Source organism: Drosophila arizonae, chromosome 5, assembly GCF_054131065.1.
Source record: "Drosophila arizonae isolate 15081-1271.41 chromosome 5, UAZ_ARI_1.0, whole genome shotgun sequence".
Lineage (NCBI taxonomy): Eukaryota > Metazoa > Arthropoda > Insecta > Diptera > Drosophilidae > Drosophila > Drosophila arizonae.
Window position 1 is genome coordinate 3,685,876 of NC_142925.1, and position 16,010 is coordinate 3,701,885.

The following is a 16,010-nucleotide window of genomic DNA, read 5'->3' on the forward strand; positions in this document are numbered from 1 at the left end:
GATACATAGATACATAGATACATAGATACATAGATACATAGATACATAGATACATAGATACATAGATACATAGATACATAGATACATAGATACATAGATACATAGATACATAGATACATAGATACATAGATACATAGATACATAGATACATAGATACATAGATACATAGATACATAGATACATAGATACATAGATACATAGATACATAGATACATAGATACATAGATACATAGATACATATATACATAGATACATAGATACATAGATACATATATACATAGATACATAGATACATAGATACATAGATACATAGATACATAGATACATAGATACATAGATACATAGATATATAATATATATAGATATATAGATATATAGATATATAGATACATAGATACATAGATATATAGATACATAGATATATAATATATATAGATACATAGATACATACATACATATACACGCAAATAGATTAGATACAAGGATTTTGATATACACAGGTTAATAGAAACATCTCTTTACAGGTAAATATAGTAATTACCTTCAATCTAGACGTGATTCCGAAGCCGAATGTTAAATAGAGCTGGGCAAGGCATACGGATTATTCTTATCCGATATTAGTCAGATTTTAATTGGCATCATTTTGGGTAATATTTATAAGAAGCACGTGCGGGAATTGGATTAATCAGCTGAGATACCAACTGTGGGATTTTTGTTTCTTAAAAATATACCTTAAGTCTGGCAGTGGGTTAAAATAAATGAGAAGGGAAGTACGAATTTCGCACTATATAAAAACACGAGAAGAGGTCGGTAAACTCCAACTGTCAGCTAGGCCGAGGCTAAAGTTGCTTATTATTACAGTTTTATGAGCTAAATATAGGAAGTACGTCTTTTACGACCGTGCAGATGGTATACTTATAAAAAAAGAGACGAACAATAAAAACTTTAGAAAAACATGGAACGTTGAAGACGTTTCAGATGTTTCCCATTCAAAATAAATATGTTTATTTCATTATATATTGTATATGAATATAAATATGTATGTACAATGGTAACATGTTTATATGATGGTATATATAGATATATACAATTGAAACTTTATAGTAAGGTACAATCGTTCTTTGGAGTTAGCTACCTGGCTGGATGGATTTACAATTTTAAATATTTCTGTTTCGTTTTTATAGTAATAAAAAACATTTTGTAATAGATTTTAGAGTTATATTAGAGCAATTTATAGAAATACCTAATGTACAATATAATTTAGATAGTTTTTCGTAAAGAGGTGTGTTAGACATGTTGGCGCTATTTCATAAAGAAAATATATTTCTTATAGATCCCTTTATAGTATAGAGCAATTTAAAAAACAATTAGATTGTCTTCTGATTTTAGGTAATAGAATAAGGGAGCTCTGCTCTTTACTCATCTCTTCTTTAGTCTTTAGTAATTGAAATTAGGTAATGTTGATTTACAGTTACAATTACAGTATAGGTAGATTGATATGGATAGATATTTATTATTCTTTTGATTGTTCTCTCATGTTAATGCTCTTATATTTCATTCCTCTATGCCTCTCTTCGAGGTAGCTGCTCTTGAATATATATATATATATATATATACATTTTGGGTTGACTTTTTCATTCTCCTTCTCCTGCCCCAACTCAATAGCTCAGATTGATGGCCTGCTGACGATGATAGATGTCGCTGCGTACGAGTATCTCGTAGCTGGTGATGCGCACCTCCTGCCCGCCGAACGGAATGTGCAGACAGCGATGCGATTGCTGTATCTTGCCCGGCGTCAGGCTGCCGCAGTAGTGGGCGCGGCCAATGTAGAGAGGCTCGCCATTGAAGGCGCGACCCGCCTCCACAGCGCCGGCCGCAATGCTGCCATCGTAGCCGGGCACCCAATGGTATTTCGCCTGCCCGATGAGCACCTCGTAGCGCGACTCGACCAGCTCCCGGCCGGCATGTGTGATGTAGGCGCAGCCCCGGCTCGGCGCCGCTTTGCCCGGTATATGGGAGCCATCGTAGTAGGCGCGACAGACGAGCAGCGGTGCCATGTCGGTATCGTGGCCACCATAGACGGCATCTGGCGGAGTATACCCAGGACTGGCGGCCATCCACAGATCGTAGCTGGTCGTTGCGGCTGGTGCACACACGGCGGGCGTGTAGCTGGAGCAGCTGGGCCCATAGGGATCCACGCTCATGGGCGGCTTATATGTCTCCGCGGGCACAATGGTGGCCGCATGGTGGGTGCTGGGTGGTGCGACGGCAGCGGGAGTATACGAAGGTGGCATGCCGTAGGGCTTGGCCGGGATGGGCACTGGCACAGCCAGCGGGCGCTTATACTCCGGCAAGATGCTGGGCGTTGGTGGTGCCATGGCTGGAACTGCTAGCGGTGGCGGTGGTTGTGGTGCTGCTGCTGCTGGATACGGAACTGTGCTGTGCGAGGGCATCGGCATGGGCGTATACTGTGGCGGTCTGTCCTGCAGAGAGAGGGCAGACGTATCAAAGTCCGGCGGATAGGGATACGGCTTGCGTGCCACTGGCGGCTTAGCCAGCACCGCTGGTGGCGGTGGCGGCGGCGGTGTCGGTGGACACTTCTCGGCCAACTCCAATGCATCCGGTGGTGGAGGCAGCTGCCAACCAGGTGTGGCGCCTCGCTCCTCTATCAATATCTCATACGAATCCAAACGTCGCTCCGCCCCGCGATAGGCTATGAAGAGCGCGCGATGCACTGAGGATATTTTGCCGATGATCAGGTGACCCTCGTAATGCCCACGGCCAATGTACACGGGCTGCTCGAGGCTGGTGCGACCGCAGAGCACCGCCGTCTCGGGTATCACGTGGTCGTAGCACTTGACCCACACCAGATTCTCGCCGCACAGTATTTCGAATATGTCCTTGGGCAGAGCCTCGCCCCGTTGCGAAATATAGCCGATTTGCTTCGATGGCATCACCTTGCAGACGAGCATGTCGCCCTCGTGCTCCGCCCGACCCACATAGATCATGGCGCCGTCCTCATCGTTGCCACCCACAATGGCATTTGGCGGTATCGACGAATACGCCGACGATTGAACCCATTTGTAGACTGAAAGGAGAGTGAAATGAAATGAATAAAGAATAGAAATAATCATCAATATTTGTATATACAAGTTTATAATGATAATCATATAGAACTACCATGGACTAAAATCTATATAGGTGGTAAGTTCCTTGACTTCTTTGTAGCAGGAAATTGTATTTTCTATATATTCTTTAGTATTCTGTTCTTCTTTTTGATCTTTAAAGATATTCATCCTTTGCCAACAATATAACTAACGTAACTTCATCAACACTATGATCATAGTTCATCATCAACATCATCATTGTCATTATCTTTATAAACAATAGCAGCATCATCATCTTCTCCCTCATTATCATCGTCAGCATTTTCAGCTTTATCAACAATTATTATCACTATAATTATTAGTTTTATCTTCTCTAATCTCTTCACTCTTAACACTTTCGTTGCAATTTTCGTCATTACTATCAGAAAGCTCTCACATTTACATATCTGATATCTCCATATACTCGAATTCTTGAATATACGGTAAGATTCGTTCTTAATCTAACTAAAATATAAACACTAAATTTTCTTTTGAATAAAACAGTTGAATTACTTATTCATAAACATATAAAATATGCAAAATAATTATATATATCTGCTTATCTGAATAATATACACTATTTAGTTTGCTGACTCTTGCTTTCTAATATTAGACCTACGCAAATGAAAGTAGATTTATAGTATTATGTAGCATATATTCTAAAAAAAGATAGAAGACAAACAACTCTAAAATTTTATTTATATAAACTATGCAGAAAGATACATATATGAGAATTTGATATATGACGAGCCCTAATCGAACTTCTACGACTCATGTAGAGCAAAATTGATCGATTGCCTGGAAAGCTTTTGGTCTGCATAGCAAACTTGGAAACATTTTCAAATAGCTCCAATTTGGGTTTTTACATATTCAAATGCTCAACAGATAAGTGAAATGATATATAGGTACATATAATCAGTATAGCAAAGGTCAATAGAGAGCTTATATACAGAGAATATATATGTATATAAAGTAAAGTAAAATTCAGATATGTAAAGTGTTATTTAAGCAGTCGCACTCTTTATTAAATTATACAAAATCTGGAATAAGCAAAAGTACGACTTAAAGTCTATAAAAATGATTAAGCAAATTCAAATATATATAGCCATATATATCGAATATATATATCGCCTATTGCCTGCATAGCACCTCATACGAATCGATTCGTATTTCACGTCCACCATAGGGTATGTAGAGGCAGCGCTGTCGCGAGGAGATCAGACCCGGTGTCAGGCTGCCCTGGTAGTGTCCGCGGCCATAGTAGATGGGTTCGCCGTTGCGGGCGCGTCCGGTGCTAACGGCATTTGGCGGTATGCTGTGGGGACTCCTGATCCATGAGTAACCGTAGCCGGTGAGCACCTCGTAGGTGGGCTTCTGGAACTCGTAGCCGCCGAAGCAGACGTAGGCGGTGCCCTTGCTGGGCACTACCTTGGCGGGCAGCATCTCACCCTCGTGCATGGCGCGACCCGCATAGATGGGCGTACGGTCCGAGTCGTGGCCGGCAATGACAGCGCCCGGTGGTGTATAGCTAGCCGAGGCCGGCACCCAGACATCCTGCGGCTGGTGGATGAGCACCTCGTAGGTGTTGATGCGCACCTCCTGGCCACCAAACGGTATGTAGAGGCAGCCGTGCGACGGATGCACCTTGCCCACGCACAACGAGTTCGCATAGTGGCCACGGCCCACATAGAGTGGCTCGCCGCTGCGAGTGGTGCCGCTTCTCACCGCATTCGGTGGCACACCGCCGCTGGCGCTGCCCACCCAGGCGAAGCCCTGGCCGACGAGCACCTCGTAGTGGGTCTTCTTGTGTTCGGTGCCGCCGTAGGCGACATAGGCGCAACCTTTGCTCGGTATGACCTTGGCGGGCAGGTTCTCGCCCTCGTGGAACGAGCGGCCCACATAGATGGGCGTGCCATCGGCGTCGTGGCCACCAACGACAGCGTACGGAGGCAGTGCGGCATATGGAGTCGAGTGCACCCAAGTGTGTTCTGCAACGGATGGAGGGAGGTCTGTATTAGCCGTATCCAATGATAAGCGTAGATAAGATATAGCATTGATAACGCAGTGCAAAAGGTAGTCAAACGGAAAGCTTTATCAAATTTGGGAATTTGGAATAGGTTTTTTTTTTTTTTTTTTGGTATTTTGTTTGCGTTTTCGGATTGAACACTTCTTGCACTCGCCTACCAATTGTCACAACTGCTCCTGGCTGTACGGCACCTAAAACAAGTGCCGCCGATAGGGAGAGAGAGAGAGGGAAGAGAGAGAGAGAGGGAAAGAGACAAATCAAGAACTTGTCCATAAACCACTTACACAGGTCTCTAGCTCTAAAGCTTAACTTGACCCTATATCGATCTTTACTTAATGAACATATATCTAAGTATATATATTTATCGATTAGGTTCACATAGTATACTTCCTTGCATCATATAAATTATAGATATAGATATATATCGATTATAGCGTATGTATATGAAATAAATATCTAACCATATATACTTGATATATATACTTGATCGAATGTGTATCGAAACATGCAGTTATCGAAAGAATAGATAGCTAAGTGTATCATTTATATATATGTAAGAATATTATAATATATTTAAGGCATTTGCAACTATTCAACTTATCGGATATGTATCCAATGTATGTATGTATCTACTTTATCGAATAGTTAATATATAATATATATTTTATATATGTATATATATATGTGTGCCTATATCTGTAATTGTATTCAAATTTCTCACAGCAAACAAATGGACTATAGAACTAACCATATACATACATAGGAATATACCCGTACATACAATCCAATATATAGTATATCGAACAATACTTTACATATATCACCAATAGATATAGACCGTATTATATGATATATATGTATATGACATCTAACAAATTTATTTTATATGCAGGTATCACTTTTGAATTGTTATCGAAGTTTTGCATTTATCGAATATTTATCGAGCTCTCATTTTTCTTGAATATATAGCACAATTTTATTTTCCTGCACAATGTCCTTATTATCCACTTGCACTAATCAAATAAATCGTTTATATATACACATATATAAATGCATTTATCGAATATACCAAGTTTTCATCACTTTCAATAGTGTTAAATGGAGTTTTTCCCACATCAATTAGTCTATATATATAGTCTATATTATATACATCTAACTTATTTTTATGATCGTTTATTCATAACATACCCATGATTCACTTTTCCAACTGATAGGCGATTGTCTTCGATTATTTATATCTATTACTATTTATATAGATGTATATATATATATATGTATGTAAATATATGTATATCTATGTTATATTCGTTTTGTTCCACTGGACGCAACCGTCGAGTCCGCAGTATGATCTAGTACTAACACTCGCAGCGGGCGTAGCAAAAGGTTTTGTAGTTTTTATCAGGTAGAACTTGGCCGCTCCACTCGCTTAGGCCTTTAATCGATGAGCTTTTTCACAGTGCATTCTGCGTGTTATTGACAGCAACAGAATCTTATCAGTGCCCACAGTTTGGGGACTTATGGCACTTGTTTATCATTTCCAATATAAAAAGCAAAAGCTCTTTCCAGTCTGTTCTGACTCATTTAACTGATGGGGAATTTTTTTATATTTATTTTTTTTGTAGATAACTTCTGATTTGTTTGTGAACAGGTGTTAGAGTCATTAATTTTGAAATATCTACAGCAAATAGCTGTCGAAATAATTATGACTAGTTTGTTTAAACTAAATGCTGAGTAAGCAAAGTCCATGGAATCCTTTAAATGGGTCTTCTGAGAAGTCACTAGAGTATACTAGAAAACTCACATTTAACTTTTTACTCTGCTCGATTTGTACTTTTTTCTAATCTATAGATAATACATTCTTCTTTTGCTACAAAATTCTTTGGAACCTCATTTCGATTTATGGCCCATCACATTATCAAAGTATTTTGCCTGTAAAAGTCTATAAATTAAATAACAGTGTTATCACTATTTATTGTTTTATTTCATTTTTTAAATTTTTCTAAAAATTTTCTGAATTGTCATCGATTCTATTTATAGGCATAGCAAGCGGGGTTACTGCTGTTCAAATTGAAATTAAATTCTGGGTGAGTCAGGTGCTATGAGTCGAGAGCGAAGTCAAAGTCAAACCAGATGCTATTATTAAAGGGCTAAGAACAGAAGCAGAAACTCAAACAGAAACAGCTGTGGCTTTCGGTTCCATAAAATTGCAAAAGTGCGGGCAAGCGTAATATTCATTGCAGTTATTTCAGATAAAAGCGCTGTTTATAAGGAGCTCAGTGCTTAAAAGCAAAAATTTTAATGTAAAAGTTCGCATTTGAAGTACAGATCCCAGCGAGAGCAGAGAAAGCGAAAAGCGGATATCGAAAATGGGTGAGCAATAAGTTCGAAATTCGAATTAATTACCAAGTTCAAGACAATTTGAGGGTGTTTTTTTTTATAGTCAAGGTAAAAATAAAACCTATTTCAATCAATGATAACAGGTAATCAAGCGATCGCTCAAAAGATAAGTGCGGCCTAATATTAAGTAAACCAGATAAAAACCATGTATTTATTGATTACGCCAAGTATAAAACACGTCTAGAAAGACATATTTCGAGAACAACTTTTGCGAGTTGCTTTTGATGACGAATAGCCTAGCCCTTCTGCATGTATGTATATATGCATATGTATTTATCAGACAGTCGCTCGGAAATGTTTACTCGGAAAATGTCTCCCAAGCAAGGCTGGTTTATCTTATCGTAGTCGCTTAACTGAGCGCAAAAGAAGAACAACAGAAAGCAGTTAACTGTTTTATTCCTCTTTTTTTGTTGTTTTGTGACTGATAAGGAAAGTCCGCACTTTATAACACAACTGCCAACTGGCACATCCAGTCAGTCTTTGCAGTAACTACGTAGAGAACGTTACGGACATATCGAATCGAGACCGATAGATCTAGAACCTACACATACAATAAACAAAATGGGTAAGGACTTGAGCAAAGGATTACAATCACATGAACTAGATTGAATGGATTATACCAGTGCGAATATCTCTATATATATATACTATCAACAATATCTTGAGTTAAATCTGAAAAGTTTTTAAGTAAAAACAGTGACTTATAATAACATGAGTAAGAGACTAAACGAGTAACCGTTATACATACCGTTATATATACATATCCGTTAAACGGCTATAACTGCTCAGCATAGTTATTATACTAATTAATAGTCATATTTTTATTCGTTTCCTAAAACTATATCTGCAGTATAACAAATAATTCATAATAGCACTGACTGTTATATGAATATCGAAATTTCTTTCATTTTTTACTGGCTATCAGGTGAAAGTACAGCTCTATATACATACATACATACGTATACTCACATATCATCATGGCCACCAACTGATAACAAACCGTTCTATTTTTGTCTACTTAAGTACAGTTCGATATGTTCAATTGTAGTTGTAGTCGTACATCAAAACTGATATATGACTATGTGACTGTATTGACAGTTGAAATCCGCATAACTTAAAAATGAACTTAAGAGCTTAAATTTCAAAAGGAGACCGATGAATATTAATCACGATTTTCAGCATATACTTCATGTGGGTCTTATCTATCACGACCAAGGTGCCATAGTTATGATTTTAGCCTAGATACACGTCATGCGACACACACACACATACACAAACAAATATAATCATATCGAAGCACTTGTTATAATTGGAAAAAAATAGATTCATTTTTATGATCGAACATTCTTTAGAGCATGGTTCATATAAGAGTGTGTTTGACTCAAGAGGGTATAGAAATCTAGATGAGAATATCAGAATTATAAGAAATATATGTATTATTATTTATCTCATATACAGGAAGTAGCACCTACACATTTACAGTACCCGCAATCAATCAATAATATCCACGTTCACATAATATACGACTATAGTCAGCCTTACCGGCAGATAAACACTTATACGCCTCTTAAATATAACTCTTTTATGATAAGCATATGCATATATAAATGTATGTATGTATGTATGTATATATTTTTTACTTACAATCAGAATATACTCGAAATTGGCTTTGAGTCGGCTTTTATCTTGCAATTGAACAAACTCCAGGAACACTTTATCAAATAAATTGCCATATATGTTATATAAGAGTGGAGCTGTAAGCTGACACTTATACGGTCAGTGAAGTCCATTCTAAATACAACTCTTATATTATGCAAAGATCTGGAGAGATGCTGGAATTCACTCAACGTTCCAGCCTACTCTTATATGAGTTAATATAAGTAGTATAGTAGTATATAGAATAGAGAGCTTTTGTGCTGGCAGAGACTTATACGAACACACAGAGAGAGAGGAGAGAATATTTTGGCAAAATTACATATATACGTTGACACATTAAGCTGTATATGTATAGAGAAGACGCACTTATACACAAAATTACATATATGTATATGCATACATATATACGCTCAATCCAATATATATCACATTATATGCAACTGTTATATCGAAAAATATTCCATTTTAATTAAACTAAGTAAATTGAGAATGCAGACATTTCCCTCCTATCTCTCGTTCATATGTCATATATTAATAAATTGCACTTTACCTTTTTCTAGAACACACCTGGATTGCCTGCAATGTTTACGAAGCTCTGCCGCCATTCGCCATCGCCGCTGGCCACGACTCCGACCAGGATCCCATCTATGTGGGCCGCGCCTATCACAACGGCGACATGCTGCCCGCCAAGGTGATTCCCAACAAGCACCAGGCCTACGTGGCCTGGGGCGGCGAGGAGATCTGCAAGCACGACTACGAGATTCTAACGGGCCATCATTACTGCTGGATCCCAGCCAGCAACGGTGAGGTGCCGCCTCATGCCCTCCGCGTCGGCCAGACCTCGGACGGCGAGCCACTGTACGTGGGTCGCGGCTACTTCCAGGGCAGCCTGACGCCCGGCAAGGTGCATCCCTCCCACGGCTGCCTGTACATTCCATATGGCGGCGCCGAGCACAGGCTGGAGTCTTACGAGGTGCTCGTCCAGCCCGAGACCTGGGTCAGTTCGTCCGGCAGCAATATTGTGCCCGGCACCATTGTGGCCGGCCACGACGTCGACGGCGATGCCATCTATGTGGGCCGCGCCTACCACGAGGGCGATCTGCTGCCCGCCAAGGTGATACCAAACAAGGGCTGCGCGTATGTGCCATACGGCGGACAAGAGCACGTGAAATATGAATTTGAGCTGCTCGCCGGCTATGGCTATGGCTGGGTGCCCGACTCCTTTGGCAATGTGCCCAGCGGCGCCGTTGTCTGTGGACGCACCAGCGATGGCGAGCCCTTGTACATCGGCCGTGGCCACTACAATGGCAGTTTCACACCTGGCAAAATCCATCAGTCGCATCGCTGCCTCTACATCCCGTTCGGTGGACAGGAGGTGCGCCTCGATAACTACGAAGTGCTCGTTCGCTCCTAGACTGATTCCAAATTCCAAGAAATGAATAAACTGCAAAATCCATTAGGTTTTTATAAAAATATATTTTTGATAATCAATTAAATTATTTGTATATCATCAGTCATTTAAAAATTATTAAATTTATTATATCAAATCACTTAAAATACATGAAAACTATTGATACTATAACTTTGAACTTTTAAAGAGCCATTTTATAGCTTTACCCCGGTCAATATATAAGAAATCTACCCAAAAGTATGCAAGAGAAAGTTTCGACAGCTAAACTTTTATATACACTCAAAACTTGAATGGCGTTAGCCAAAAGTCTACACTCATTAGTACAAATTACTCACATAACTGCGCACTCAATATCGTTGTGGAATGAGATTTGCATAACAATTAACTCAAATACATACGCCTTGCTCTCATTTACCACATGAATAACATGTATTTTCCCTTTCCCTCTCAATTTCACATTCACATTTCTTACACACATGTATTCATTTTACATGCACTCCATTGAGCACATTTTTAAGCTCTCTACTGTCTGCTAAGCTTTTCACGCTCAGCAGTTGTAGACTGTTGTAGAGTTGCCATGTCTCATGACTCTTCGTGTACGAAGCTCTCCACACGTTACGATTACGACACAGCAATGCTCACAACGCATTGGTCGCTTTTTAGTGACGTACGACGATTGGTGCGCTGCACGAATGTGCCTACGTTTTGATTGGCTGTCGGTCACTGCAGCACGACTCAGCAGGGCGTGCTCGTTGGCACAGACTCGAGGCATTTCTCGATTGGATTGGAACCTATGGGTACAGTAATTATGAAATTTTAATTAGTAACGTGTTTCTTATTTCTCTGTGTCTTAAGTTCATAACTTGTTTAGGGCTCAGTTTTAAGTTGTTTGTGTTGTTAGACTGCAAAAACAGGTTTTTGTGAGTGAAACCAAATTTTCTTCAAATGTTGTAAATGCCGTCGCTTTGACAACTTTTGGAAGTGGCTGAAACGTTGAGCGAAAGATTTTGATATGATTTATTTAAGATAGTTGGGGTTCTATTTAGTTAACAGGTCTTTCAATAGAGACTATACATATATAAAATATATTTTTTAATTTGTCATGAAGTTAATTATTATGATATCTCATGAAAGAATATAAGCAAAAATGGATATATGCAATATAGAGATGCTCTGGTAGGGTAAATTCATTATTAAATTATTTATTCTTTTCGTATTCTTTACGTATAGAAGAGAAAAATATATATGACATATACGATTAATAGGGATAAAGATAGATGAAAATTTGGAAAAATACATGCATAGATAGATATGAGGGTATACATAAATATAGAAGAAAGATAAGAAGAGGAACAACATTAGTTTAACAAATGATACAACAGATATAAACTGAAACGCTTAGCCAATAAAGAGCTATAGAGTTGTGGCCGTCGGCATTTAATACAATTTTTAGTTTCTATCATTTTGTACAAATTAAGCTGAATTCTTTAGCTCAGTTAGTTAAAGAATTTAATATGTTTAAATCTTTCTAGTAAATATAAATTCTTGCAATTTAATTTCGTTTCTTATTTTATAAGATATAAATAGATGATTCCCTTCCGTTGCTCCCTCTACCCACACACACACACACACACACTCACACACAAGCATACAGCTCACACATGCTGGAAGCTGGAATCCCGGCTCTGCTTATCAGCCTCAAATATCCATTTAGCTAAAATGTATTAAAAAAGTAACTCAGATGCTATCGGAAGGGCATCCATTCAAAGCTGCTCCAGACAGAGGCAACCCTCGAAATAACTTTCGAGAAATGCTCGAAATTCTTGCCCAAAGCAACGGTAACAGACAACAACAGCAGCAGCAGCAACAACAACGAGAGATTCTTCTTCAGCAGAAACTGCGACTAAAGCAGCGCAGCAGCAGCGCTGCAGGCACAGGCAGCGCAGGAGTGACAAAATATTTTGGCCTGTGGGGCTGTCGCTAGCAAAACACACACACACACACACACACACACACACACACACACACACACACACACACACACACACACACACACTAGCAGAGACACACAGAAAGGGAGACAGACACAATAAACTGTAGAAGGAAGTGCGTTGAACGACGACAACGACGAATAAAGGCAGCAAAACACAAGGGCACAAACACACAGCGCAAAGAGAGCGAGAGTGAGAGAGAGAGAGAGAGAGAGTGAGAGAGAGAGAAGGGCACGGATAATCGAAGTAGCGAACTGCTGCTGCTGCTTATGTACTTCTAAATGAATGGATGAATGCTATAGCTACCAAGCGCTCTTATATGCAAGACAATGTATATAAGTATTTGCTTATGAGTGTGTGTGTGTGTGTGTGTGTGTGCAGTCACAATTAGTGGCGACAAGAATAAAAAGAATGAAGCAATAAGCGCACACGATTCGGCTATGTGTGTGTGTGAGTGCGAGGCAGAGTATGAGAAGGTGGAGTGAGTGCAATGTGGGGAGTTTTTATATTGTCCCTTTGCTAACGGCAACCGGCAAAGACTAAAATTTGGTTAGCAGGACACGCTGTTAGGCTTAAGGGTGACATGAGCGGGTACAGCAGCGGGCATGGCTTAGGGCTTAATATTGGAAACGTGTCTCATCAGATGCTTCAACTGCAACTGCGATAGCACACACACACGCCCGCACGCACACATTCAAGTAAGATAGCGTGCGCGCGCGAATATAGTGAAATGGAAACGAAAAAGAAAAAATGTAAAATAAAACGCAAAATGAAAAATTGTACATAAAAATGGAAATGCGACAACAACAACAGGCAGATAGAAGCAGGGCATGGAATAACCCTCGGCTATGGGCGTGGAGTATATAAACTCAAGCTGGAAACACTCTTCCAACACACAAGCTATATACCTTCGTAAATATGTATTTATGTACATATGGATGAAGGTATATGTATATGCGTGTATATGTATTGTATGTATATAGGGTATATTAAAGTGTACTGAAACGGCATTTGGTTTTCGGTTGCCTGCTCAGGCAAAGGCATCGCCGTCGTCATCGTCGGCGTCGTTAACGGTAGTCGGTTTCCTTGTGCTCTAGGGCTGAATGCGACCCAGAGCCTCAATCATTCGCTAGGGATGGGCGCGTGTCACGCGACGAATAGACGATTCAATGAAACTAGCAATTAAATAAAATATGTATGAAATTTTAGGCCACCTTTAAAATTTAAATCAGAAATAAAAAACAATTTTTATATATAGATTAGAAAAATGATTATTTAACAAGAAAAAAAAAAAATAGTTATATGATATAAATATGTAGCTTTAATTGACATAGCTTGGCATCACATACATTTGCATATCAACATCGCATCCACAATTATTTAAAATATCGCAGCACGCGCACATCTCTAACACTTAGACTCGCACTCAATACTCTAATTAGTTTTTATCGTAAAACCAGTGTCTAAAAATAACAGACAAACGCACAAAATTATGAATATGAGGAGATGGAGAAAACGAGAGCATGCGAAGGGAATACTGTTGAATAGAGTAAGAGGGGGAGCGGAGGGGAAAGACTGTGATCTGCTTCACTTGGCACCTAATACAGCTTGCGCGGGGCCTCAAATCAACTCAGGCACAACGCTCAACTGGATTTGGCTGTCGCTTATGCGTGATAATTCAATTAGGAATGTGTGAATCAGGCAATAACAACAAAAACAAAAGCAGCAGGCAAACTGCATCGCAGCAGCAGCAGCCGCAACGAACAACAACAAGAAGAACAGCTACATGCAAGCGGAAACAAACGTAGAAAAAGAATTGAACAGAAAAAAAAAATACTCTTTCCCAGCAGCCGAAAAAACAAACGCCATGTCCATGTGCAGCAAACGCACACAGAGACATCGCAGTTGCATATGCAACCCTGTTCAGCTGTGTGCGTGAATGTGTGTGCGTGTGTGTGTGTGTGTGGTACAGGAACAGAATCACAATCAGAATACACGGCCTCGGCTCTGGCTATGGCTATAGCTATAGCTATGGCTCTGACGGCCTGAAACAATTTATGTGCCATGTATTTTGTACATAAAAATAGCGGCCGAGGCGGCAGCAGCTGCAGCAGCAGCAGAAGAAGCGGTGGCAGCGGCAGAGACGCCAGCACTGGCTGAGGGGCATTGGACATTGACGTTGAATGGAGAGGGGGTCCATTTATGTGCGCAGCTTGCCTCGAAAATATTTCAACACGGGCATGCGACTGAGACTGGGACACTAAGTGCGCAGCGGCTTAGTGTATATGAAAGAAAAGGGATTGATATTCAAATATAAGTGTATAAATAAGAAATGCGTTATTATTTTACAGTGATTAATATGTTTAATACCAAAAAATATTAAATAGAGTATGTACAAAAATTTTATATATTGTAAATAATATTTATTATGTATATATATACAAATATTTTGAATTATTATCTCTCGTTTGTGCAATTTTATTTTAATATCCACCCTTTTCGCTGGCACACTCATATATAGTGAGACCCCTTTTTATTTTCTCTAACATACGCCAGTGTCTTCTATCTTGAATCTTGCTGTACATACAAATACAATCATACATACACAGCCATGTATTGCATTCAATGTGCCCGTGGTGTGTGTGTGTGTGTGTGTATGTATGTGTATTCAAGTGTGCGGCACTGCGATAGCAACGAATATCAGCAGCGACGACAACAACAACTACAGCAACGAACATCGACCACGAGTTGGGTCTCGTCGTCGCATTACCAATTTAAATTCCCATCCAATGCCCGCACGTAGCAAAAGAGCCGGTAAGGAATAAAGCGACAGACAGAAGGACAGCAGGCGGACACAGAGTAGGCGAGAAAGAGAGAGAGAGATAGATAGATCTACAGCAAGCGGGAGGCATGGAAGAAGGAACAGGCGCAAACACGAGTGAGTCTCGAAAAGAAAGAGTATTTAATGAGCGCTACTGTTTCGCTCATGGTTGTTGTTGCTATTCTTCGGCTGCTGCAATGGTTCTTGTTGTTGTTGCTGTTTCTGTTATTGCTCGCAATGCCAACTCGATATGTTACAGTTGTTTTTTTCTTCTTTGCTTCTATTGCTGCTATTGCTGCTCTCGCCCTATCGCTCACTCTTTCTGGCTGTCTTTTGCTAATGCAGCAGTTGTTATTGTTTTATGCTCTATCAAATTAGGTTCATTTGCCAGTGCAAACGGCTGCCGCTGTCAGCGTCGCTGCCGCCGCTGCCTCCTCGACTGCCTTGCCGTGTTGCTGCTGCTCTGCTGCTGCTTCAATAGCTTTTGCCAAAAGCACCCTCTTTGCCAGTTGCTGTTGTTGGTTCCTGAAGTGGGCTGTGCGAGTCCTTGCCTGTGCGTGTG

At 39.9% G+C, this 16,010-nt stretch overlaps 3 protein-coding genes across 5 annotated transcripts; 1 reads left to right on the forward strand and 2 right to left on the reverse strand.

Annotated features, from left to right (window-relative positions):
* Positions 1–937: 937 nt before the first annotated feature.
* On the reverse strand, positions 938–6,503 carry LOC108615565 (pfs47 receptor). Its single transcript, XM_018010125.2, has 2 exons — positions 6,361–6,503; positions 938–3,088 (listed from the first exon to the last, which is right to left on the reverse strand). The coding sequence occupies exons 1-2, from the start codon at positions 6,362–6,364 to the stop codon at positions 1,659–1,661; spliced, it is 1,434 nt and encodes a 477-aa protein (XP_017865614.1). The 5' UTR covers positions 6,365–6,503; the 3' UTR covers positions 938–1,658.
* On the reverse strand, positions 4,140–6,506 carry LOC108615572 (pfs47 receptor). Of its 2 annotated transcripts, XM_018010135.2 has the most exons (3): positions 6,361–6,501; positions 5,331–5,363; positions 4,140–5,134 (listed from the first exon to the last, which is right to left on the reverse strand). In XM_018010135.2, the coding sequence occupies exons 1-3, from the start codon at positions 6,362–6,364 to the stop codon at positions 4,278–4,280; spliced, it is 894 nt and encodes a 297-aa protein (XP_017865624.1). In that variant the 5' UTR covers positions 6,365–6,501; the 3' UTR covers positions 4,140–4,277. The 2 variants fall into 2 exon arrangements, with proteins under 2 accessions (XP_017865624.1, XP_017865625.1); XM_018010136.2 differs by lacking the exon at positions 5,331–5,363 and having other exon boundaries at positions 6,361–6,506.
* Positions 6,507–7,235: 729 nt separating this feature from the next.
* On the forward strand, positions 7,236–10,807 carry LOC108615573 (pfs47 receptor). 2 transcript variants are annotated; one of them, XM_018010139.2, is made up of 2 exons: positions 7,236–7,542; positions 9,786–10,807. In XM_018010139.2, exons 1-2 carry the CDS (start codon positions 7,539–7,541, stop codon positions 10,637–10,639), a joined length of 858 nt encoding a protein of 285 aa, XP_017865628.1. In that variant the 5' UTR covers positions 7,236–7,538; the 3' UTR covers positions 10,640–10,807. The 2 variants fall into 2 exon arrangements, with proteins under 2 accessions (XP_017865628.1, XP_017865627.1); XM_018010138.2 differs by lacking the exon at positions 7,236–7,542 and adding an exon at positions 7,980–8,134.
* Positions 10,808–16,010: the final 5,203 nt, after the last annotated feature.

What these genes read in the sequence shown, in the direction of transcription:
- LOC108615572 (XM_018010135.2), bottom strand. An exon ending in AGGAGCAGTTGTGACAATTG is followed by an intron (nt 5,135 to 5,330) that starts GTAGGCGAGTGC and finishes CATCCGTTGCAG; the next exon opens with AACACACTTGGGTGCACTCG.